Source organism: Canis lupus, chromosome 26 (genome assembly GCF_003254725.2).
Source record: "Canis lupus dingo isolate Sandy chromosome 26, ASM325472v2, whole genome shotgun sequence".
NCBI lineage: Eukaryota > Metazoa > Chordata > Mammalia > Carnivora > Canidae > Canis > Canis lupus.
In genome coordinates, this window is record NC_064268.1 from 33,453,138 (window position 1) to 33,480,147 (window position 27,010).

The 27,010-nt window shown below is 39.3% G+C and overlaps 1 protein-coding gene across 1 annotated transcript in view; it reads left to right on the forward strand.

Annotated features, from left to right (window-relative positions):
- PCDH15 (protocadherin related 15) overlaps positions 1-27,010 on the forward strand; it is a 906,505-nt gene that overhangs the window by 536,321 nt on the left and 343,174 nt on the right. The window contains 1 exon segment of the mRNA XM_035706656.2: positions 15,127-15,239. Within this exon segment, the coding sequence (XP_035562549.1) occupies positions 15,127-15,239 (113 nt within the window).

Consider the following 27,010-nt stretch of genomic DNA (forward strand, 5'->3'; position numbering starts at 1 on the left):
GTCTTCTGCTTATTTTTTTTAATTGAATTTTTAGTTTTCTTGGTTTGGGGTATTATAAGTTCTTTAAATATTTTGGGTACTGACCCTTTATCAGATATGTTATTTGCAAATACCTTCTTCCATTCATCAGGATGCCATTAGTTTGGTTTGGTTGATTATTTCCTTTGCTGTGTAGATTTTTTTTTTTTAATTTGCTGTAGTCCCAACAGTTTATTTTTGCTTTTATTTCCCTGACCTTAGTAGACATTATCTAGAAAAATGTTGCAATGGCTAATGCCAGAGACACTATTGTGTTCTCTTCAGGATTTTTAAGATTTAGATCTCATGTGTAAGTCTTTAATCCATTTTGAGTTTATTTTTCTGTAACATGTTAGAAACTAGTCTAGTTTCATCCTTTTATGTGTAGCTGTCCAGTTTTCACAGCACCATTTATTGAAAAGACTGTCTCTTCCCTATTGCTTATTGTTGACTCCTTTGTTGACGATTGATTGACCATATAAATTATGGGTTTATTTCTGGGCTCTCTATTCTGTTCTGTTGATCTATTTTTCTATTCTTGTGCCAGGACCGTTCTGTTTTGATTATTGTAGCTCTGTTGTAATTGCATATTTAATTGTGATACCTCCAGGTCTGTTCTTTCTTAGAATTGGTTTGGCTATTCAGAGTCTTCTGTGGTTTCCTACAAATTTTAGTATTATTTGTTCTAGTATTGTGAAAAATGTTTTTGATGTTTGATGTGGATTGCATTGAATTTGTAGATCACTTTGGGTGATATGAACATTTTTACAATATTAATTCTTCCAGTCCACAAGCATGGGATATCTTTCCATTTGTTTGTGTCATCTTCAAATTCTTTCATCAGTGTTTCACAGTTTTCAGGATACAGATCATTTACCTTTTTGGTTAAGTGTATTCCTAGATAATTTATTATTATTGATATGATGGTAAATTTTGTGGATTTTTAAAATTTTCTCTTCCTGTAACTTTATTGTTATTCTAAAGAAACACTACTGATTATTATTTTTATACCTGCTACTTTACTGAATTCATTCATTACTTCTAGTAGATTTTTGTTGAAGTCTTTAGGGTTTCCTATGCATAGTATTATACTAACTACAAATAGTGATAGTTTAACTTATTTACCAATACGGATGCTTATCTTTTTTTCTAACTATTGTGACAAAAACTTCCAGTACTATATTGAATAAAAGTGGTGAAAATGGACATCTTGTCTTGCTTTTGCTTTAGAGGGAGAGCTCTCAGTTTTTCACCATTGGGTGTGATGTTAGCTATGGGTTTTTCTTATATGGCCTTTATTTCATTCAGGTATGTTCCCTCTAACCCCATTTTCTTGATAATTTTTTATCATTAATGGATATTGAATATTGTTAATTGCTTTTTCTGAATCTATTGAAATTATCATATGATTTTTATCATTTATTTTGTTGATGTGTTGTATGATGTTTGATTTGCAAATATTGAACCATTTTTGCAATCCAGGAATAAATCCTATCAAGTTGTGATGAATGATCTTTTCAATGTATTCTTGCAATTTGATAATATCTTCTTTAGGACTTCTGTCTCTATGTTCATCAGAGATATTGGCTTGAAATTTTCTTTTTTTTGTGGTGTCTTTGTCTGATTTTGGTATCAGAGTAATGCTGGCCCCATAGGATGTATTGGAAGCTTCCCTCCTGTACTATTTTTGGAATAGTTTAAGAAGAATGGGTATTAACTCTTGTATAAATGTCTCATAGAATTAAGTTGTGAATCCATCTGGTCTTGGATTTTTATTTTTGGGTAGTTATTTTCATTACTAATTCAATCTCATTACTTAATTAATCAGTCTGTCAGATTTTCTATTTCTTCCTGTTTCAGTTTTAGAAGATTGTATGTTTCTAGGCATTTATCCTGGGTGGTCCAGTTTGTTGCCATGTAATTTTCCACATTATTCTCTTATATCCATTGTATTTCTATTTTTATAAGATTTATTTATTTAGTTGTTTATTTATTTATTTTATGGGAGAAGGGTGGGGAGAGAGACAGAGAGAGAGAGAGAGAGTCTTAAGCAGACACTGAGCTTGAGCACAGAACCTGACACAGGGCTCAATCTTATGATCCTGGGATCACAACCTGATCCAAAACCAAGAGTTGGACACTAACCCAACTGAACCACCCAGGTGCCCCTAATCCTTTGTATTTCTGTGGTGTTAATTATTATTTCTATTCTGTCATTTCTGGTTGTACTTATTTGGGTCCTTTCTCTTTATTTCTCAATGAGTCTGGATAAAGGTTTGTCAATTTTGTTTATATTTTCAAAGAACAAGCTCCTAGTTTCATTCATTTTTTTTCTTGCTTGCTTGTTTTTTTTTTTTTTCTATTCATTTATTGTCGCTCTGAATTTTACTATTTACGGTCTTCTACTCACCTTGAGCTTTGTTTGTTCTTGTCTAGTTCCTTTAAGTATACATTTAGATTGTTTATTTGAAGTTCTTCTTGTTTCTTCTGGTAGGCCTGTATTGACAAATAATTCCCTCCTACAACTGTGTTCACTGTGTCCCAGAGATTTTGGACTACTGAGTCCTCATTTTCATTTGCTTCCATATATGTTTTTAAAATTTCTTCTCTGGCTGTTTCTTTGGCCCATTGGTAGTTTAGTATCATGTTGTTTAGTATCCACATATTTGTATTTTTCCCAATTATTTTCTTATGATTTATTTCTAGTTTCAAAAATTGTGGATGGGAAAGATGCATGGTATTATTTCAAGCTTCTTGAATTTATTCAGGCTTGTTTTATGGTGATCTAATGTGTGATCTATTCTGGGTATTGCTCTATGTGTGCTTAAAAAGACGTTTGTGGAGGGAATGTTCTGTTTATATCTGTGAGTCTGGTCCAATGTGTTATTCAAAGACACTGTTTTCTTGTTGATTTTTCCATCTGGATGATTTATCTGTCCATATAAGTGGGGTGTTAATGTTCCCTACTATTACTGTATTACCATCAATTTCTCTCTTCATGTCTGATAATCTCTGCCTTAATGTATTGAGTGCTGAGTGTTGAGTGTAGATATCCACAGTTGTATCTTCTTGTTGGATTGATCTCTTTATGATTAGGTAGTTTCCATCCTTGTCTCTCATTACAGTTTTTGTTTCGAAGTCTATTTTATCTGACATAAGTATTGCTACCCTGGCTTTGTTTGTTTGTATGTTTTCCCTTCCATTTGCCTGGTGAATGTTTTTCCATCTCTTCACTTTCAATATGTATGTGTCTATGTCAGAGGTGCAGTATATAGATGGGTCTTGTCTTGTTTTGTTTATCCATTCTATCACCCTGTGCCTTTTGATGGGAGCACTTATACCATTTACATTTAGACTAATTATTGATAAATATGTGTTTACTGATGTTTAAAAAATTTGTTCTCTGGGTTTTTTGTAGTTCTTATTTGTTCTTCTTCTTCTCTTCCTCTCTCTCTCTCTCTTTTGAAATCAGTTAATATCTATACTGATTCCTTGGCTTTCTTTTCTCTTTATTTTTATAGGTTTATTGTTTTCATAAGGTTCACATATAACATTGTGAGTAAATAGCCATCCAAATTAATTTGGTGGTTATTTAAGCTCAAATATATTCTGAAAAGGAAAATAAAACAGAAAGAGAAAAAATCTTTATTTTTCCCTTCTCTATCAAATCCCTTCTCCACAGTTTATGCATATGTTGTCTATTTTACATCTTTTTATTAATGCTTGTCTTGTGTCTAATTGTGGCTATTTTTTTTTCCACTTAAATGAGTGGCCTTAACATTTTGTGTTAGGATGGTTTAGTGGCGACAAACTCCTTTATATGTTATTTGTCTGGGAACCTCTTTCTCTCTCCTTCAAATCCGAGTGATAAACTTGCTGGGTAAAGTATTCTTGTTTGTAGGGTTTTTTCTTTCAGCATTTCAAATATATCATGCCACTCTATGCATCGCAAATTTTCTGCTGAAAAATCAGCTGATAAACTTATGGTTAACTTCTGTGTTTCTCTCTCACTGTTTTTAAGATTCTCTCTTTTATCTTTTATCTTTGACACTTTAATTATTATGTGCTGTGGTGTGGATCTCTTTGAGTTTATCGTGTTTGGAACTCTCTGTGTTTCCTGGACTTGAATGTTTATTTCCCTTCCTAGCTTAGGGAAGTTTTCAATTATTATTCAAATCAAGTTTTTACACCTTTCTCTCTCTTCTTTTTCTGAGGCTCTTTTTTTTTTTTTTTTTTTTTTTTTTTCTGAGGCTCTTATACTGTGAATGTTTGGTCACTCAATGTCCAAAAGATTTCTTAATCATCCTTATTTTTTAAAATTATTTTCTCTTTTTGCTGTTTTGCTTGTGTGCTTTCCATTATCCTGTCTTTAAGATGGCTGATACTTTCTTCTGTGTCCTCTCATCTACTGTTGATTCCCTGTAGTGTGTTTTATTTTGTTTTATAGGTTATATTCTTTGACTCCTATTTATTCTTTTTAATATTGTCTATCTCTTTATTTTTTAAAATTTTTAAGATACAGATATAGATGCAGTGAAATGTCGGGACACCTGCAACCTGATGTTTATAGCAGCAATGTCCACAATAGCCAAACTGTGTAAGGAGCGTTGGTGTCCATCAAAAGATGAATGGATAAAGAAGCTGTGGTCTATGTATACAATGGAATATTACTCAGCCATTAGAAACGACTAATACCCACCATTTGCTTCGACGTGGATGGAACTGGAGGGTATTATGCTGAGTGAAATAAGTCAATCGGAGAAGGACAAACATATGGTCTCATTCATTTGGGGAATGTAAAAAATAGTGAAAGAGAATAAAGGGGAAAGGAGAGAAAATGAGTGGGAAATATCAGAGAGGGAGACAGAACATGAGAGACTCCTAACTCTGGGAAACGAACAAGGGGTGGTGGAAAGGGAGGTGGACAGGGGGTGGGGGCGACTGAGTGACAGGCACTGAGGGGGGCACTTGATGGAATGAGCACTGGGTGTTATTTTATATGTTGGCAAATTGAACTCCAATTAAAAAAATATATATGTAAAATAAATAAAAATAAATAAATAAATAAATAAACCTAAAAATAATTAAATTGAATTTGCCATCATATAGTATAACCCCCAGTGTCATCCCATCATGTACCTTCCTAATGCCTGTCACCCAGGTACCTCATCCCCCTACCCACCTCCCCTCCACAACTCTTTGTTCATTTCCTAGAGTTAGGATTCTCTCATGGTTTGTTTCCCTCTCTATTTTTTCCCGCTCAATTCCCCTCCTTTCCCTTAAAATCTCTTTCAGTATTTCTTATATTCCATGTATGAGTGAAATCATATTATTATTGTCTTTCTCTGATTGACTTATTTCACTTATTTTCCCAGTTCCCTCCACCTCAAAGAAAATGGTGGGTATTCATCTTTTCTGATGGCTAAATAATATTTCACTGTATATATAGACCACATCTTCTCTATCCATTCATCTGTCGAAGAACATCATGGCTCCTTCCACAGTTTGGCTATTGTGGACATTGCTGCTGTGAACGCTGGGGTGCAGGTGTCCTGGCATTTCACTACATCAGTATATTTGGGGTAAATACCCAGTAGTAGTGCAATTACTGGGTTGTAGGGTAGATCTATTTTTAACTTCTTGAGGAACCTCCACACTGTTTTCCAGAGTGGCTGTACCAGTTCACATTCCCACCAACAGTGCAAGAGGGTTCCCTTTTCTCCATATCCTCACCAACATTTGTTGTTTCCTATCTTGTTAATTTTCACTGTTCTCCAGCCAGCAGTACCTTGATCCCAAAGCCAGACAAATACCCCACCAAAAAGGAGAATTATAGACCAATATCCCTGAAGAACATGGATGCAAAAATTCTCAAGATACTAGCCAATAGGATCCAACAGTACTTTAAGAGGATTATTCACCATGACCAAGTGGGGTTTATCCCCAGGATGCAAGGCTGCTTCAACACTCGTAAAGGAATCAATATGATAGATCATATCAACAAGAGAAAAAGCAAGAACCATATGATCCTCTCTATAGATGCAGAGAAAGCATTTGACAAAATACAGCATCCATTCCTGATCAAAACTCTTCAGAGTGTAGGGATAGAGGGAACATTCCTCAACATCTTAAAAGCCATCTACGAAAAGCCCACAGCAAATATCATTCTCAATGGGGAAACACTGGGAGCCTTTCCCCTAAGATCAGGAACAAGACAGGGATGTCCACTCTCACCACTGCTATTCAACATAGTACTGGAAGTCCTAGCCTCAGCAATCAGGCAACAAAAAGAAATAAAAGGCATTCCAATTGGCAAAGAAGAAGTCAAACTCTCCCTCTTCACAGATGACATGATACTATACGTAGAAAACCCAAAAGCCTCCACCCCAAGATTGCTAGAACTCACACAGCAATTTGGCAGTGTGGCAGGATACACAATCAATGCCCAGAAGTCAGTGGCATTTCTAGACACTAACAATGAGACTGAAGAAAGAGAAATTAAGGAGCCAATCCCATTTACAATTGCACCCAAGAGCATAAGATACCTAGGAATAAACCTAACCAAAGAGGTAAAGGATCTGTACTCTAAAAACTACAGAACACTTCTGAAAGAAATTGAGGAAGACATAAAGAGATGACTATCTCTTTTTTGAAGGTCTCACTGAGTGCTTCCTTTTTTTTTAAATTTTTAATTAATTAATTAATTTTTTTCTGTAACCCAGTGAGTATCTTTATGATCGCTAACTTAAATTCTTTATCAGGCATATTGTTTATCTCTCTTTCATTTAAGGGCTTTTTTCCTTGTTCTTTCTTTTAAAGCCTATTATTATGCCTCCCCATTTTGTTTGACTTTCTTTTTGTGTTTCCATGGATTGGGCAAAATGACTTCTTGTCTAAAGTTGAACAAATGGTCTTGTCTACAGTGTTCCCTGTGTAGATTGTGTATGCTTGGTGAATTTTGCTGGTTGGTTGGAGCTATAGTTGTAAATGAAAGTTATCCTCTTAAACTATGGCTTTTTACAAAAATAATAAATGGAGGGGTGCCTGGGTGTCTTAGTAAGTTAAGCGTCTGCCTTTGGCTTAGACCATGATCCCAGAGTCCTGGAATTGAGCCCCGCTTTGGGTTCCCTGCTCAATAGGTAGTCTGCTTCTCCCCCTGCCTCTCCCCGTGCTTGTACTCTCTCTCTCTCTCTTTCTCTGAAATAAATAAAATATTTTTAATAAAGAAAAGGGAGAAATCCCTGGGTGGCTCAGTGATTTGGTGCCTGCCTTCAGCCCAGAGTGGGATCCTGGAGTCCAGGATCAAGGCACACATTGGGCTCCCTGCATGGAGCCTGCTTTTCCTTCTTCCTGTGTCTCTGCCTCTCTCTCTCATGAATAAATAAATAAAATCTTTATTTTTTTAAATAAAATATTTAAATAAAAAAAGAAAATGGAAAAATAATAATAAAAGAAAAATATAATAATAAATGAAAAAGAAAAATGAGAAAAAGAAAAAAACAAGAAATAAAAACAAAATAAGACAATTTTTAAAAAGTAAAAATAATAATAATGATATTAACGATAATGATGATAATAATAATAATAATATATTTTTAAACAAGCAAACACAAAGCCACAGCTTGTTTCTTCTGTTTAGCATCCCAAGGTGACTGGTGTGGGTTTGTCGACCCTGGCTCCCTGAAGTTGCCAGCTCACTGTTGAGCTGGACCCTTCTCCAGTCTGAGCTTTAATGGTTGGGTGGGGGGGAGAGAATGTTCCCTCAGGTCCCTGGCACTATTAAAGTGATGCTTTTCTTTCTGTGCCCTAGTGTGACTGGGGCTGGTGTGTGCTTGCAGAACCCAGGCTGGCTGAGGTTGCAAGCTTTCTTTGAAGATCTGACTTTTCAGTGACAGTGTTGAGACCCACTAACTATGGCACCTGAGCCTGTCCCTTATGGCTTTCAGACCTCTTCCAGTCTGAACTTTTAAGGTGGACAGAGAAAGAGCATTTCCAGTGTTCCACGGCCCTTGTAAGCCCTGGCTTCTTTTTCTGTGCTCCAGTGTGACCAGCACTGTTGTGGGCCTATGGACGCTGGGTTCTCTGACGTCACAAGCTCACTGTGATAGCTGGACCCACCTGTGACGGTATTTGGACCCTGCTCTGGTCTAGGCCTGTAAGGTGTGGTGGGAATGCGAACTGTGTCATTCTCCAGGCTCTCTGACCTGGGATCATCTGGTGGCTCCTCTGGTGCTCTGAGGAGTTCTAGTGTTGTCCCTTCTATGTGCCAGTTGCTCTTTTAAACTTTCTGTGCCCAAGGACAGAGGGTTCTATTCCAGGCCCCTCATCAGGGAGCCTCCTCCCTGCCATTCACAACACAGGGGGTGGGATTCCCTCCCTTACCGTGTCTCCATCTCTCTTGCTGTTCACTCTTTCTGGATGTTCAGTAGCTATCCAGTCAGCCCTCCATTCTCCTTCAGGAGCAACTGTTTTATTAATGGGTGTAATTTGGGGTGTTCCTTGGAGAAGTTGTGTTCAGGGTCTTCCTATGTCACCATCTTGAACTGAAAACCCAGGAGCAAACTTTTGGGATGAATTAAGTATACCTTTGCTAAATGGAATGAGTATTGCATTTCCTAAATGGGAAAATTAAGTGAATCTGTAGGGTCCTTGAACTTAGACATGAACTTCTGTTCTTGGAAAACATTTTTATACTTCAGTAATAGCCTGGCTTTTGCAAAGTAGTTAACATCCAAGGGTCATTTGAAGGTTTTCATTGAAAATCATCTGGAGATAAGTTGTATATCATAATTGCTTTTGCTCTACCAAAGGAAGTTATAGCTTTATCCATCAGTAACATTTGACTGAGGCTGATCATAAATTCCTACATATCTGCAATATCAAAACTTGGAGAATAGCCATAAATTTCCTTAAGTTTCTAGAGCAATCCAGTTTTCTATGATGAGAATTGCTTTTAACACTGAAAATGATAGAATTAAGACACCGCATACTTATTCATTTAACTTCTGGCAAAATACATCCATGACCATCTTCGAATAACAACACTAACATGAACCATATGAATATCATGAACCAGGTGTTTTGTAATTTCTATTATTCTAGAACTACATTGCATTGTTACATGAATGTGACATCAGGGTGCTATCTCTTAAAATTATCTGGAATAATCTTTATCTGTGTTTATGACACCGACTGAATAAACATTTAGATTACTTTATTTCAATATTTTATTTTATTTTTTTTTTTTTTTTAAATTTTTTTTAATTTTTATTTATTTATGATAGTCACAGAGAGAGAGAGAGAGAGGCAGAGACACAGGCAGAGGGAGAAGCAGGCTCCATGCACCGGGAGCCTGACGTGGGATTCGATCCCAGGTCTCCAGGATCGCGCCCTGGGCCAAAGGCAGGCGCTAAACCACTGCGCCACCCAGGGATCCCTATTTCAATATTTTAATCTGCCCTTATATTCAATGTCTTCTAATGATATATAATATTTATATGACTCAAAAAAACCAGTGATATAGTTAATTTAATCTAGCTTCATTGCCTATTCCCTCAACACATTCTGTCTCTCTCATATGTAACACTTTTTTAGTGTTATATTTTATCATTTTATTTATATTCACTCATATATATATTTCCTTTTATTTATATGTTTATATGCTCTTCTTTCTTAAAAGTAATACTATATGCACTTTTCTCCAAGTTTTTTCACTTAATATAACTGAAGATACCTCTACAGTAATAGGTAAAGATATTCAACATTCATTTTTTTTTCATTTCAATTCTTATCCACTTGAGGATATATCAGCATTTACTCAACCAAACTGCTATTGATGTATATGTAGGTGATTACTTATCTTTTACTGTTAAAATGCAAAAAAAAAAAAAAATCCTTGAAATAGACGTTCTGGGTCAAAAATAAATGCTAATATGATTTTCTTCAATTTTATTTATTTTATTTTTTATTGGAGTTAAATTTGCCAACATATAGCATAACACCCAGTGCTCATCCTGCCAAGAATTTTTTTTTTTCTGAGATTCAGAGAAAGGCAGAGACATAGGCAGAGGGAGAAGCAGGCTCCCTGTGGGGAGCCTGATGCGGGACTTGATCCCAGGACCCAGGGATCACACCCTGAGCTGAAGGCAGACGCTCAACCACTGAGCCACCAGGGTGTCCCTTCTTCAATTTTTATTGTAGTAAAATACACATACATGCAGTTTACCATCTTAACCATTTATAAGCATACACTTTAGTGATATTAAATACATTCATAAAGTTATTACTAGAGCTTTATTCATTTTATCAAACTGAAATTCTATGCCCAGGAAGCAATAATTCCCTATTCTCCTCTTTCCTACAACTGCTGGAATACAAGATTCTAACTACTGTCTCTGTGACTAACTACCTTATATAATTAATATCATGAAATGTTTGTCTTTTTTACGACTAGCTTATTTCATTTATCATGTTACCCTCAAGATATACCATATGTCAGCCTTTCATTATCAATTTATTTGTGTCTTGGAATCTAACGTGAGTGTCTTATAGATAGCATATAGTCAGATCATGTTTTTTTTTAATCCATTTTTTAAAGATTTTATTTATTTATTCATGAGACACACACACACACACACACACACACACACACACACACACACACAGAGAGAGAGAGAGAGAGAGAGATTGAGAGCCAGAGACACAGGCAGAGGGAGAAGCAGGCGCCATGCAGGGAGCCCGACGTGGGACTCAATCCCAGGTCTCCAGGATCACATCCTGGAGTGAAGGTGGTGCTAAACTGCTGAGCCACCCGGGCTGCCCAATCCATTTGTTTTTGAGTGGAGAGTGTAATTAATTTACATTTAAAGTAATTTCTGATAAGAAGGGACTTCGGTCATGTTGCTACTTGTTTTCCACATATGTTACAGCTTTCTCATCCCTCATTGCCTTCGGTACTATCTTCTGTTGTGTTTAGTTGTGGGTTTTTTTGTAGTGTTCAAATTCCTTTCTTATTTCATTTTGTGTATATTCTATACTCGTTTTCTTCATCGTGGGAATTATATTGAAATCCTAAGGTCATAACATTCTAACTAAACTCTCACAGTTTAACTTTAATAACACACAAAACTCCGTGCTTCCCCAGCTTGTCCTCACCCTTTTTAGGTTGTTTGTGTAACAAAGTCACATATTTGCCCATGGAGTGCCTGAAAACATAAACCAGTAATTTGTAAAGATCTCTTAGTCTCTTCAGTTATGCAGAAACCACAAAGTAGAGTTAAAGACCATTGTTACTATAATACTATCTTTTACAATTGCCCATATACTTATATTTTCTGAAAACTTTATTTCTCCCTACTATTCAAGTTATTGCCAGGTGTCCTCACACTGTAACCCACAGGACTCCAGGGATATTTCTTGTAGAGATGGTCTAGTGATGACGAACTCCCTCAGCTTTCACCTGGGAATGTCTTAAATTCTCTGTCAGTTGAGAGGGACAGTTTTGCTAGTTATAGAATTCTTTTCTAACATTTTATTTTCTTTTAGCGCTTTGATTATCATGAGCCACTGTCCACTGGCCTCCAATGTTTCTGATAGCAAAAAGGCTGATAAAGTTATTGAGCACCCTTTGCATATGATGAGTCACTTCTCTCTAGCTGCTTTCAAGATTCTCTCCTTGTCTTTGTCTTTTGAGCTAAATGATGAAGTGTCTTGGTGTGAGTCTCTCTTAATTCATCTTACATTAATTTTAATGAGCTTTTTGGATCTATATCTATATCTGATATCAAACTTTGGTAGTTTTCAGACATTATTTTTTCAAACATTTTCTCTACCCCTTTCTCTCTTTTCTCCTTTTGAAACTCCCACAATGCAAATGTTGGTCTTACTAGTACCCTGCAGGTCAATCAGGCACTGTTACTTTTTGTTAATCTTTTTTTTTTTTTTCCCCTTACTCAGACTCAATAATTTCCATTACCCTATCTTCAAGTTTATTGTTTCTTTCTTCTACCTACTTAAATCTGTCTTTAAAATTCTCTAGTAATCTTTTCATTTCAGTATTGGCCTTTTCAGCTCCAGAATTTCTTATAGTTTCTCTTTAGGTTTTCTATCTTTATTGTTATTTCCATTTTCCATTTCATACATTAGTTTCTTGACTTTCTCTGCACTTATTTTTAGTTCTTTGAGCATCTTTAATACAGTTGTTTTAGCATCTTCTTCTAGTATGTCATCAACCAGGTTTTTTTTTCAGGGGCAATATCTGTTGATTTGGTTTATTTCCTTTGAATGGGCCATACCTTTCTGTTTTTTTTTGTACACTCTGTTGTTGTTAAAACTGGACATTTGAATCTAATAAAATATGGTAACTCTAAAAATCAGATTTTTTCACTTTTCCAGGGTTTACTGATTTTTGTTTCTATTTTTGTTGACTGAATTTTTTTTAATGTTGTAGTCTATTTCTGTGCTAAGGACTAGTCTGAAATGTAAACTTAAGGTCTTCTCAAGTAATTTCTGAGCCTATTCCTTCCCCTGGGTATGTATGTCTCCCCCCCGCCCCCAGCCCCATATAGGATGTCTTGTCTTTAATGCCTGGCTTCTAAAGGGAAAACAAAGAGAAAAATGACCAGGGTGAAAAATATGCTGACCCTTCAGGTCTCTTGGAAATTACTGCAGCCAAAGTGGAGGGGCTTACACCAATGGAGGTGGTGTGTCACAAGAATAGTTGCCTACACCTCTGTTAACAGAATCAACAATCTCCAGTGAGAGCACAGATCTCTGATATTTGAGGACATGGTCCTTTTTGCCCATCCTTGCTCCCAACAGCTGTGTATAAGTTTCTCCAGGAATGAATGCTCAGCTGCCTGCCAAGTGGCAGAGGGATGGGGGATGGGTAGCCACTACTGTGCTTGATAGAAATTAATCATATTTTACTGCCCAAACACTACTCTGGAAGTTGGAAGATTTCAATGGACTCCAGAATTCTGAAATAGTTACATCAGACAGATTTTTGCTAATTGTTGTCTACATGAAGAGAGAGATTCCTGAGGCTTCCTACTTTGCCTTCTTCTTAGAATCTCCTGATACATCATTTTCATAGACTATGCTAAATTACCATGATAGGTTTCATAGCACTCTTTTAAAAATACCAGAAATGTCTGAAAGTGCATATTTTCTCACAGGCTTACCAATAGAGTATGGTGTCCACTTTGGACCATTGCTAATCTAATAAATACAAAATGGAATCAGAGGGCACCTTGGCGGCTCAGCGATTTAGTGCCGCCTTCAGCCCAGGCTGATCCTGGAGACCTGGGATCAAGTCCCACATCAGGCTCCCTTCATGGAACTTGCTTCTCCCTCAGCCTGTGTCTCTGCCTCTCTCTCTCTCTCTCTCTCTCTCTGTTCTCTCATTGATAAATAAATAAAATAAAATAATAAAATAAAATAAAATGGAATCGCAGTGTGGCTTTAATTTGAATTTTTCCTCTGTGTATAAAGGTGAGCATCTTGTAAATGGTCAAGAGTCGTTTCTTTCTCTTTTTATGAACTCTTCATTATCTAGCCCATTCTTTTTAATGTGTTGCTGATCTTTTTCTTTTCTAATTTGTAAATCTACATATGTTAGGGATATGAACATTTTGTGTCTGTTGTTAATTGCAAATATTTCCCCTAGCTTGTCACTTGTGGTTTTACTTTGTTTATTGTGTCTTGCCAAGCCATTTTGTAATGTCATCAAATTTATCTCTCTATTCCCTGATTGCTTCTTGATTTTGAGCCATAGTTAGGAGAGATATGCCCACTCTCACATTATAGTAGAATTCATCTGTGTTTTCATCTATTGCTATCACTTGTATTGTTTCATTGTTTATTATATATGAATATCCTCTCCATTTGGGGTTTACTCTAGTATAAAAAATGGATGCAATTTGATCACTTTCTGTATGGCTGTTCTATTTGATAAATGCTAGTATTCAAGAATCCATTTTCCCCTACTGTTTTGAGATGACTACTTTATCATATGCTAAATTGCCATGTGCAATTTTGACTATTTCTGTATTTTCAAGTCTAGTTTACTGGCAAACTTTTTTTTTTTTTTTTCTCCTCACATAATGCCCCGGGAGAGTTTCTCTTCTTGTCTCAATGTTGAAGCAGAGGAAGAATAGAAATTAATCCCTTTTTGGCTATATCTAGCTCCAAGAATCTGGATTTGAATGCAAGTCCTGTCATATTGTCTTTTTGATTTGGACAAATTAGTTAACATCTTGAAATTGCTAAGTCCGTCTCTGTAAAATGGGAATTATTTACAAACTTCTTGATGATTATTAACATAAAGCATTTAGTATACAGTAGGCTTTAATTATTGTAAGCAATAGTTATTTTATTCTTATGGTTATTTTTGTGCCAAATGCATACATATACTTTATAGTTATACTATTTGACTTCTACTTATTCATCAATTTGAGAAAAAGAATATCACATAATACAAAAGAAGATAATGCAACTGAAGAATATTTCTGCAGGAAGAAATGTATTTCAAATCACTAAAATGCCTGTACTTAAGAAATATTCTCTCTAGGCATTAAGAGTATCATCAGTATATTTTTATTTAATATAATTGATATAATTAGCTGGATTCTTGCCTTAAGAAAAATATTTGCCCAGCTGGAACAGAATATGTTCATTTTAATTTTCAAGCAGCTTAATATTTGGTACAAATTACTAGTCTTTGTTTATTACAAGATACAGTGAAAGACCATGCAGGCTATAATTAAGATTTATGCACCATTAAAACACAATTTTATACTTCAAAATTTGCTCTCCCTACACTTAATATCTCTTTTCATGTGGTGAAGTTTCAAATTAATTAAAGAACTCTCCTAATAAAAGATATTTGGAGAATCATCCAAATAAGAAATATTTTCCGTCTTCTTTCTCATAAGCTAATTAATTGTATACCACATTTGTGTCTCCTTTCCCTAGACTGCATAATTTTGAAAGTTAATTTACTAATGAAATTGTGATTTTGTTCTTCAGTTAATGAAGGGAAATAGATATAGCACACACACATATTACTCATTGTTCTCAATTATGTGCTGAAATCTCAATGTCTTTCAGGGACTCCTGAGGATTACCCGCGATTTTTCCAAATGCATCCTAGGACTGCAGAACTTAGTCTCCTGGAGCCAGTAAACAGAGACTTTCACCAGAAATTTGATTTGGTTATTAAGGTAAATTAAACTCATTTCTTATTTCTTTGTGTTTGTAAAGTACTGATCAAAGAAACTTGTAGTGGCTATTATAGGCACTTTTATGTTATAAAAATTAAAATTAATCTGCAATTAGCCAGTTTTTTGTTTAAAAAAGTGAAGTGCAACTGTTTTACTAAGTTATGTTACTTTCTTTAATATACCTGTTTATATTATGATGTGATTCAAATACTGAGTATTTTTATATGTAATAAATGCTTGGGTCAGATGTATATAATGCTACATAATGTAACTTTGCTACATCTTCTACCATTTAATTTTTTTCTTGCTAAAAGGAATCAATTCTTGACCACAAAGGTTGAAGTCATGAATATATTTTAAATGTGTATGAATTTATACATGTTTTTATTTTAATATCATATTATTTTTAAAATATTGTATTTCTAACATAAAAAGAAAAGATCCTGCCTGTTCAAAAATTATTTTAATATATGTCTCATTATTTTCTTTATTTTGAAAAATGATCCTAGACTGGAGAAATTCTGAAAGCTAGGGGAATGCATTTGGCATTACAATTGCAGTTAAATAATACCTACTGCATTGTAATAAAATCACTTAAGAGGTATTGTGGAAACCAGGATGATCTGTCAATCAATTCTGATAGACTTTGCTGGGCAGGGAAGATTTAAGCTGGACAGTGAAGGAATAATGGCAATTTTTGGAGTAGAGATGAGGGTTAGAGAAGCTCACTCTAAATAATAGAACGGAACCAAACCAAGACATCGAGTGGGTCTGGTCTGTATGATATGACTTTCTCATAGCTGTACATACAGAACAATAGCTATAGAAATGCAGCCCTAGGGTATATTTTTAATTAAAAAGTGCCAATATAAGAGGAAGTAAGATGAGGAAGCTTACTGAGCTTGTATAAGTTAAGTACATTTTTCATTGAATTAGAGCCATACCCTTCATAAAGCTCATCAATACGAATGTGGAAAGTAAAGCTCAACTAGGGTAAGGGCCTGGCTCGGAGTTACCCCACTGATGAGCAACAGAACTGAGACTGAAACTTAGGTTTATCTAAGCAAGGGCCATAACTCTTTTCACTTCACCAAGATGCAGTTGCTTGGAAATGGTCATCTGGTTTAACGGTCGGTACAACTGCAAACAATACTATGCGACATGCATTTAATTTTAGCTGGAATTAGGACATCTTTTGTGAGCACCGATCACACTACACATTACCGGGTCATGAGATTATTGGGTCATCCTCTGTCTTTGAAGAACTTGTAGTCTATGAGGGTAGAGAGTCCCACAGGCTGATAAATCAAATATGTCCTGTCAGTTTCTAATAGGAGACAGGTGAAAAGTAATTAATCGGGACATGGAAATTAATCTGGGGACTCAGGGAAGATGTTGTGGAGATTACCTCAAGCTAGAAGCTGGTGTATCAGAAGGGTTTGGCCAATGGAAAAAGTGGAAAGTATGTTCGAACATCAGGAAGAGCAGAGTGAAAGCCTGGAGGCACACGCAATTAATGGAGAAACGAGGGATAGGGCCAGACCAGGAGGAAGGCCTTAGGTGAGGTGGCTTTTCCCCTTGGATCTTACTCAGTAGGGGTTTGGGAGTCATTCAACTAAGACAGACCCCTTTTACCATTGGTATAAAAGGGCCATGCATGAGATTTATCTCCTTGCATGGACTATCTCAATTATCACGGAACTATATGAAACTCGCAAATATATATCCATTGTCTGCTGTTGATCTACACGCAGCCCTGCGGTGCGGCTCTCTGTGGGAGTTAGGAAAGCTGACAAAGCACGGTCACCAAACTGCCTCATTTCACACCTGAAATCAATTATTTTCCTTTATTTTCAAAGTTAGTTGTCCAGGTGTACCTGGGTACAGTGAAGCTCAGCCCATCAATTACAGCAACAGAAATCAATTGGAACAGGCCATAGATAATTTTTTTTATGTTTTAATAACACTTTATATTATTAATGGAAGTTTTTACAGACATTATTAGATTCAAATTACTGTGTTTTGTGTGCAGTCAAGAGGATAATAAGCAAAGGTATCAATCTATAGGAATAATTATGTGCTACCTGCTTGAATAATAGCTGAATATTGAGGCTTTGTATAGGGATCCGTTGACATGCTACAATCTGGCAGTTTTCCGTAGTAAGTCTTTCAACTTCTTCCTTTTTTTAAAAATTTTAATAACGCTTGATTTTTCATTGGCCATAAAAGTTTTTATTGGATTTGATCCCAATTTCTGTTTCAGGAGCTAAGGAAAAATAAAATAAAGTGAAGTGTTTTCTCCCGATCTTTGAAAGTTCTGCTTTAAAAAGCTATATGTACATTTAACATCTGCTAGGTGTCATGGTTAAGAGATTTATCATCTTTATTTCATCTATTTCAGCCAGGGATCTATTCAGTATACTGACAAAATGTAAAGGGGAAATTAGGAAAACAAAATGGAGCAGTCCACTAACATTAGAATATTAAAGGATCGAAATGAGTCCAATTAAAAGAGGAAAGGATGTTCCACTTCAAAACACTGTCCCAAATTTACTTTTTTTATATTTATTTATTTATTTATTTATTTATTTATTTATTTATTTATTTATTTTTACCGTCCCAAATTTTAAATGATTGTAATCACTTAAGAATTTTTATTTATTTTTTTTTTTTTTTAAAGATTTTATTTTTATTTATTCATGATAGTCACAGAGAGAGAGAGGCAGAGAGACACAGGCAGAGGGAGAAGCAGGCTCCATGCACTGGGAGCCCGACGTGGGATTCGATCCCGGGTCTCCAGGATCGCGCCCTGGGCCAAAGGCAGGCGCTAAACCGCTGCGCCACCCAGGGATCCCTCACTTAAGAATTTTTAAAATGGAATACACGTTTTGAATAAGAATCATATGTTTGGTTAGCCCAGGATGGTTCCTATCCATGCCTGTTGTCTTTGTATAATTATTCAAACTATCTCTTTCGCTCTCAAAACTGTCCCCATTTGGATGGAAAGTCTTGTGATCACCATAGTTACAAAGCAAAAAACAACGAGGAGATAGAAATATGAAAGACTATTTTCTTTTTTTATTATTTTATTTTATTTTTTTTCCTATTTTATTTTCTGAGTGATGATGAATTAGTGCATGCATGGAGTATCTACAACCAAGCCCAGAAAACTCTTATTTTAAGTGCATTATTTTAAAAAAATATTATTAGTTGGTATATTTATGCTCTGGGCACCTAATACAAACATCCAATGGTTAAATTATTAGTAGTTCACCATCTCACAGTTGCTCAAGCACAATTGTGTTTTTATCTACATCCCGTGGATTAACAACTAAAGCAAGGCTCAGGGACACGCTGGTGTCACGGTCTCCCTGGTTTTTATCTGGTTACCACCGGCCTGCGGACACCGTCTTGCAGGCCAAGCTGTGAGTCCTTGTCCCTCCACACCGCAGGCCTGGTCACCTGAGCCCTCCTCAGCCTCCCTGCACACTTCCTGCCAGGCCATCTGGAAGCACCTGCCCTGCTCTCAATCTGCCGTCTTCTCTCGTGCCTCCAGCCTCCTGAATCACCCCTTCTTTTCTCCCTGGACAGTCTAGTTCACATCGATGCATCGGCGATGAGCATGCATGCTTCACTGATGCTTCAGATGCTAAGACACTTGCTCTGGAAGCTTCTCCCTGCACCCTGCTTGTCCCCGTGGTGGCTCTGATGGCTCTGCATTCAATTTTTCTATTTATTTTCTCCTGACCTTTACCGTAGGGCAGATGGCAATATCCCTCTTTACGCTGTGGCCCAAGCCGCCCCCCCCTCCGTGTATAGGACAGAGAGATAGCTGTTGTGAAGCTTTTCTCCCTGGCATGATCGGACTTCTAAAGCACCTGGGTGTGTGCACCTACATCCTTGCTGTTTATAAAACACACACTTCTGAAAGTTCAGGCATCTGATACAACCTCATCTTGGGTGTCTGTCCAGAATAAGGATGCAATAAACTTCTCAAGTCAATTCAGCTCCTGGGGGAAAAAAAAAAAAAAGGGTCAGACCTATGTGAAGGCAGAGTTTAAAGCTGCATATGACTATATTTGAAAAACAAAAACTCCCTCTAAAATAATAATAATAATAATAAATAATAATAATAATAATAGATATTTTGATACAGATCCTGAGCCACGGTGTTGACAGTGGTGAGCTTAATTACAGGTGCTGTTGTGATGGTTTTCCTGGCAAAGGTGCTTTGCTCTGGCCTTTTGACAGGACGGGAAATGCTCAGGGGGTGAGAGACCAGCTACTCTACACGCCGATTTCTGATGCCAAGATGCTGGAGAGTGCTGGGCCATGTGGACGATGATATCAATTATATTCTACTTCACGGGGACTTGGGGGAAAACTCAGAGGCATATGGCATTTGCTAGTTTTCAGTTGGCCAAGTCCTTTCCGAGTGCTTACGGGCTGCCTGACACCTTGCCTGGTGTCCAAGGGACAGGAAGGCATGCACGCCCGCCTCGGGGACATCGCCAGAGGACCCTTCAAGACTTACTTCCCTCCTGATGTCCACATCCATATTTCCACCTACCGGCTGGGTAACATCCTCGCATCATGCAGTTGGGTCACGTCACAGATGCAGCAAACTACACCTTTGCAGGCCCAAAGCCTTCTGCTCCTGCTGTCCCCTCGGCATCGACAGTCATCTGAAAGTAGAGACTCTGTTGGACAGAAGAATTAGAGGAAGGTTTATACTCTCTGACACACACACACACACACACACACACACACAGAGGAAAACCCTAACAAAATTCATTAGAGTATATTGTAATTAGTTTTGTGAATGTAAAATTAAAGCACCTATATTTAACATTAGAATCAGTGACTTGAAGATTGAATGTTGAATCAAATTCTCAGGATTTTACAGATTTTGTTTCCTGCTATTCAAAATTGAAAATAAAGCTCTCAATCATAAAAAAAAAAAGAAAGAAAAAAAAAAAAAAAGGCTGGGGACATCTAGCTCTAGGGATGCCGGTCCCAGGGCACCTGCTGCCGTGCATCCCCGTGCATCCCTGTCAGGTCCCCTCCACGTAGCCTCTGCACGTCTCCTGGGGCCCTTGCCTGTGGCCATCCTCAGGGTCCCCTGTCTCAGGTCACCCTCTCACACAGATGGACTTTCCAACCTCAGCCACGTCCCCTCGCATCTTCCCCACCTCCCCATGTTGCCAACAGGGTGTCCCTAAAGCAAGAGTGGGCGTTGCCTTCAGGACACTGGACCATGTGCCCAGCACCTGAATGCCCCACGGAGGACTCCGGGGGCCTGACAGATCACAGGTGCTGGGAGCGGACAGACAGATGGAGCTGCACATCATAGGCCATCAGTCATCACATCTCAGCTTACTACAAAGGGTGGCACCTTCCGCAAAAATGAAAAAGAACTACAAAAATGAGTTGAGTCCCTGCAGGAGACCCTCAAGTGCAGGTTGCCATCCTTTTGGCCTCCCTATGGGTATCGTCAGGCTACCCGAAAAGAGAGACATAAAGAGGAAGGAAGAAAAAAAAAAAAAAAGTAAGGAAGAAAGGCACGCATACTCCCTTTAGGAAAGACTGAGCAGGAGCCTCCAGGGAGCCAGGTTTAGGATGGAAAAGCCCAGAGCTGTCAATTCCCTCTGCAGGTGGCAAGACAGGTGCCACAGTCGGAAATACTCTCTCCCTGTCCCAGTGGATTCCTGCTTGGAGAGTGAGGCCCAGCTGAGCCCCACGTCTCATTCAGCGGGTCGCTGGAGAAGGCACCCGACTTGCCCCAGCAGCAGAATCTCTAGGTCAAGGAGTTCCATCCCATTAAGACCGAAAAGCTTAAAAAAAAAAAAAAAAAAAGACCGAAAAGCTTTTTACATTTTAGAGAAATTATCCCACAGAAATTTCAGGCGTTAGTCCTTAGTAATAATGAAACAGCAACCTCTCCGTGGATTTCATAATGAAAAACACACCGTCAGAAATCCACCAACACGATTTGATACATGCTCATCCTCTACATTCTTTTCTTTTGGAAAAAAAAAAAAAAAGCAGATTAACACAAAAAAAAAAAGCATTATTTTTTGTTGTTTCCTCCAAAGAACAGTGTATTCCCATATATCCCCCCGGTCGCCCCGTTTCTAAAATTTCTAAGTACGAAGCTGAATGCGTTGACTAATAGGCCAGCGAGGGACATTAATAGGAGGGAAGAAGGTATCGGGTCCTTTTGTCTCAGGTCTCACCCCGACTTGTTGGCACCGAAACCGAGTGCAGCAGGTGAATATAGCGGCTCTCCGAATGTGCAGGCTGACCAAGGGCACACAGCGGTGATATTTTTCTTGGACTCGTTCCTCCTTTACACGGGGACCCGCAGGAGAAAAGCAATTTATCCAATCTCGTCACAGTGTCCTGATTTTGGCAAGCCCCCCTTGTCTGCAAAGGTCATTGTAGGAGTGGGACGGCAAATCCAACTCCTGGAAAATGTTCTAACGAAGCCACTGGCCGAGCAGTCCTTGCATACCTCACCTTGGCGCGCGCCAGCTACTGCCGGCCTCCTGCACAACCGTTCCCAACGCAGCTTCATAAGGGTCTGGGTTGTTGCAGGGAGGATTTAGATCCACTCTAAAAACTTGCAAGCTAAATAGGTCGGCTCACTATGTGGGTTTTTTTTTTTTTCTTTCTTTTTCAAGAATAAGCTGGTTCCTGGGTACAACACTAGAAACTTTCACGCTCCCTGTTTTCCAGGCTCTGAGAAGTAACCCACTCTGAGAGCAGTTGTTTTGGCTACTGATGATTTTTTTTGAAATTTAAATATTCCCAGACAGACTTTTCCAGTCCACCAATTCATGTAGGACTTTTTCCTTTATTTATTTATTTATTGCTTGATTGATTCTTTTTTTTTTTTTTTACGTAGGGCACTTCATGGGGGTTTTGTCCTGGTTGGGAGGAAATTCATTGCGGATGGGATCAGAACTTTGCATGGGCTGGTCAGGGAGGCAGGCAGCAGGGCAAAGGAGGGCAGATAAAACCTTTAGAAGCATTTGGGGGAAAAGTGACCACTCCCTCACCATCGTAATTCTGTCGCTGGCTAGCCTCGCTGTTGAAAGCCAGGAATGTTGAAGATTCAATTTAATTTAATTAAATTTAACATGTAATTAATGTTAAATTATAAACAGAACAGGCATAGTCTTCAAGTAAGGGTACGATATGCTTCACTTTATTAAAAATATCGCTTTGGTGGGAAGTGTGTCACTCTGATTTTGTTGTCATATTATGAACCCTTGTTGGGTGTGCGTTGTCTCTATTCTGTTTGGTGAAGACATTATTTGGTCAAACAGAAAACTTATTTATTTCCAACCAAGAACCTTCTTCTTCGCTATTTTTAGGACATTACAGACAAATCAGTTGTATAGTATACAGACACATTTTTGGTCTGTATCTATTTTATCTGACAAATTATGGTGTGTTTTTTTAAGTTCTTGAATATTTTTAGTAATGTTATAAGTGCACTTGCTGTCAAAATCTTTAAGCATTCTTTAATTTGTTAGAATGTTAAGATTTAGGAATGCCTGGGTGGCTCAGTGGTTGAGCATCTGCCTTCAGCTCAGGTTGTGATCACAGGGTCCTGCGATCGAGTCCTGCATGGGGCTCCCCACAGGAAGCCTGGTTCTCCCTCTGCCTATGTCTGCCTCTCTGTGTCTCATGAATAAATAAAATCTTAAAAAAAAAAAGAATATTAAAGTGTAAATAAGGAGCCTTTCTCTAGGTTTAAGGCACTGTAATTTTATAAGAAGAGCCAAGAAGCAATGGGAATGTGCTTATCTCTAATTATTAATTACTTGGTAATGTTAATATAATCTCTGACCCAGGGCACACCTGCTTGCCACAGCCATCTCTCCCTGAGGTATTTCAAAAGAAAAATGTATTTACATGGAAAGGAAATCCCACCTATTGACAGTTTCTAGGGCTGTGGCCCCAAATCCCTTGGAGGGCTTCAGTGAACTGAGCAAGGGACGCCTGGGTGGCTCAGTGTTGAGCATCTGCCTTTGGCCCAGGGTGTGACCCCGGGGTCCCAGGATCGAGTCCCACATCGAGCTCCCTGCAGGGAGCCTGCTTCTCCCTCTGCCTGTGTCTATGCCTCTCCCTGTGTCTCTCATGAATAAATAAATTAAAAAAAAAAAAAGTGAGCTGAGCAGGATCCCACAGTGAAGTCCCTTGTACACATGAGGTCCCTCCACTTTCATTTCCAACTGCTCAGTCCGACTGACATTGAAAACTTTGCCTAAAGCTGAAAAACTAGCAATGACTCATATACGAGGCCAGAGCAGTGTTGGCCTCAGCTGTCCAACCTCGGCTGTATTTAGTGTCTCAGCTTCCTAGGAGCCTGAGTAAGAAAAGACAAAGTGCCAGACCTGACTGGTTCCCAGAGGGCCGCTTGGTAGATCAAGGCCACGGGATGCGCTTGTTTCCGAAAAGTCAGATCTCACTGACCCACGACACCCGTTTGCCTTCCAGGGCCAGAGCTATGAGAGCCAACCCTGTAGTAACATCATTCCGAACCCGGCAAGGCGGGGAAACATTCACATAATAAGTAAGGAAGCAGACAGATAAATAAGAGCCAGAAAGCCTGACATGAGCCCCCAGGGATGTGCCTTAACAGCGACCCCAGGTGACACGGAGGCGTCCCACAGGGAGGGCTTTAGAAACCACGGTCCTGGAGTAACAGGGATGGAAAAGCACAAAAGGCTGAGTCCACTTTGGAGGCTGCCTTTAATGAAATGATGTATCGGAAGAGGCAAGCGTCTGCAATGCTTAAATATACCTTATAAGGTTGGCTTTTTAGGTCACTCCCTAGATCCGACTGTATTGAATTGCATCATTTGTGCTCGAGTGGCCATACATTAGTATCTATTAGTATATAATTAGTATATATTAGTTCACTACCTTCCTATAACTGGTGGTCATAAACTAATTTACTAGTTCACCACGGTGCTGGCCTATGTGTGCATTTTGGGAGAAGCAACCTCATAGCGGTCTTTAGTGACCTTTTTATTGAAAAAAACATACAAACTGGTGAGTTGCCACAAACTGAAGCACTCAGATATACCAAAAGAAGGATATTAGGATCACCCCAGATGCCTCACCACCTTCTCCTGGCTGCTCCCCTCACACACCCAAGAACCTCCTCTGAGTGATTGTTATAATATAAATTACTTTTGTCTGTTTTAAGTTTTTTCTTTAGATTGTATTTACTAATTTATTTGAGAGAGATAGAGGGAGACTTCAAGCCAGGGGAGGAGCAGAGGGACAAGCAGACTTCCTGCTGAGCACGCAGCCCAGTGTGGGGCTGAGGTCATGACCTGAGTCGAAATCAAGAGTCTGACACTCACCCGACTGAGCCACCCAGGCGCCTCTTAAATTGTTTTTATAATTGCGTTGAGGTATCATATTTTGTATCAGAATCATAATAGGGTTATGTACCTTTCCTCTTGTTTTTTTGTTTTGTTTTGTTTTGTTTTTGTTTCATTTTGATTTGTTCTGTTATACTGTGGCTAACCTAGAAGGTAGACCTTCCACAGCCATACATTTTCCCCTGGTGAAAGAATTCAATAACAATGTGTTGTCAAGAATATGTTCGAACTTTCTTTTTTTCTATTTTTTTTCAAGGATTTTAGTTATTTATTTATGACAGACACAGAGAGAAAGGCAGAGACACAGGCAGAAGGAGAAGCAGGCTTCCTGACAGGACCTCAATGCGGGACTCAATCCCAGGACCCCACGTTCACGCCCTGAGCCTAAGGCAGACCCTCAACCACTGAGCCACCCAGGCTTCCCAGTGTTCGTGTTTGGACTTTCATAAGCATTTGCTTTCTTTTCTTTTTCTTTTTTTTTAAATATTTTATTTTATTTTATTATTTTTTAAATTTTTATTTATTTATGATAGTCACAGAGAGAGAAGGAGAGAGAGGCAGAGACATAGGCAGAGGGAGAAGCAGGCTCCATGCACTGGGAGCCCAATGTGGGATTCGATCCCGGGTCTCCAGGATCATGCCCTGGGCCAAAGGCAGGCGCCAAACCGCTGCGCCACCCAGGGATCCCTAATATTTTATTTTTATTTATTCATGAGAGAGAGAGAGAATCAGAGACACAGGCAGAGGGAGAAGCAGGCTCCATGCAGGGAGCCCGACATGGCAAACCGCTGAGCCACCCAGGCGTCCCCAACATTTGCTTTCAAATAAAAGTCCAAGTCCTCTTTTGTTGAATCCCAAGGCAGGCGTGTTTAAAAGTTGTAAACTAGTAATATTGTTGATGCTAATAAATAAATTCATTGATTGAAAGCTTGAGTAAATATAGTTGAACCATCTAAACCAGTTAGGAAAAAAAAAGTTAATGAATATAATTTCTAATCAAAAAGAGAAAATGGAAGTATACATTTAGCCTTCCAGCAGAATCCTCAGAGTAAAGAGTCTCCTTTGGGTCTACTTGCAAGTCGCATTCAAAAGTGGAGATAAGGCGGTGGGGGGGTGGGGAAGGGTTGTGCGTGGAGCCTGGGTGGCCACAGGGGCTTTCTGGGTTTTTAGAGTCCGCCTCTGATGGGTGTGGAGAAGCAGCCTGTGCTCCTGGGAGAGGTGTGCTGGGGGGGGGGGGGGGGGCTGGGGGGGGCATCCTTGGTATGAAGGCCTGAATGCGTGGCGTCCAGGAGGCGCAGAGCATGCTGAGCGAGAAGAACAGGGGCACGATGGAGGCCGGGGAGGAATGGACATCCTAGAAGGCTTTGGTGACAGAGGTGACCCCACCTGGCTGTTCCCTAGTGAAAGCACTGCTCCATTATAGGAGTGGGCCTCTGGCCCAGGGGGAAGCGGACAGAGAAGTGACAGTCCTCAGGTCACAGATGGTGGTAGTGGGGTCAGGGCGGTGACCGTGGGGGAGGTGACAAGTGTTTCAATCCTGCTTCTAGTTTACAGTGTCCGGTCCATAAAGTGCACTCACGGGTTAGCAGTGAGGCCCAAGCCCTGCCCCAGCGGCTGGCAGCAGGAGCCGCCGAGCATCCTCAACAACCGTGCAGTGGGTCCCTGAGGGGGACGTGTTTCCCCATCCCCTCGCAGAGGTGAGGGGTGGGCCGAGGTGCCAGGGTGGGCAGGGGAGGTCCCGGGGGAGTCGTGACGTTACCCACATCTCTGAGGCAGGGACATGGGGTCGGGATCCTCCAGGACCTGAGTGCAAGGAGGAGGAGGAGGCAGCCAAGCCCTTCCTCCTGGGGGTGGGGGTGGGGGTGGGGTGGGGTGTGAGGGGCAGTAAAACCAGACCAAGAAAAAGTGGGGAACAGAGCTTTAGATGCTGAAGAGAGGCCGCAGGGTGAGGCCTGAAGATAAATCCTGCTTTCAGGAGCCGATGGGGTTGACAAGGATAGCTGTTGGAGGGCAGGGCAGAGTCTGGCCGGGGTGGCTTCGGGGCCACCTGCGAGGAGGGCCATCCACTAAGGGGCCCCGCGAATGGGACCAGTATGCTCTACAGGTGCACCGCAAGACTCCCGGGCGCCCAGGAGAAAATAACTTCTTCCTTCTTTCCAAGAATTTGTTTAAATGTCCCCATGATCTCCCCAATTTTCCCTTTCTCCCCCCAGATCATTCTATCTGCTTGAAAGGGTTCCTATCAGCGATGGTGGGATCCGTGAAGCCGCTCTCCCCTGGCTGGGCAGGAAGGGTTGTTCGGATTCTCCGTCCTCTGGTGCAGGGAGCTGTGGGGTTATCCACACTTGCTTGTTTTAATGCTGAAAA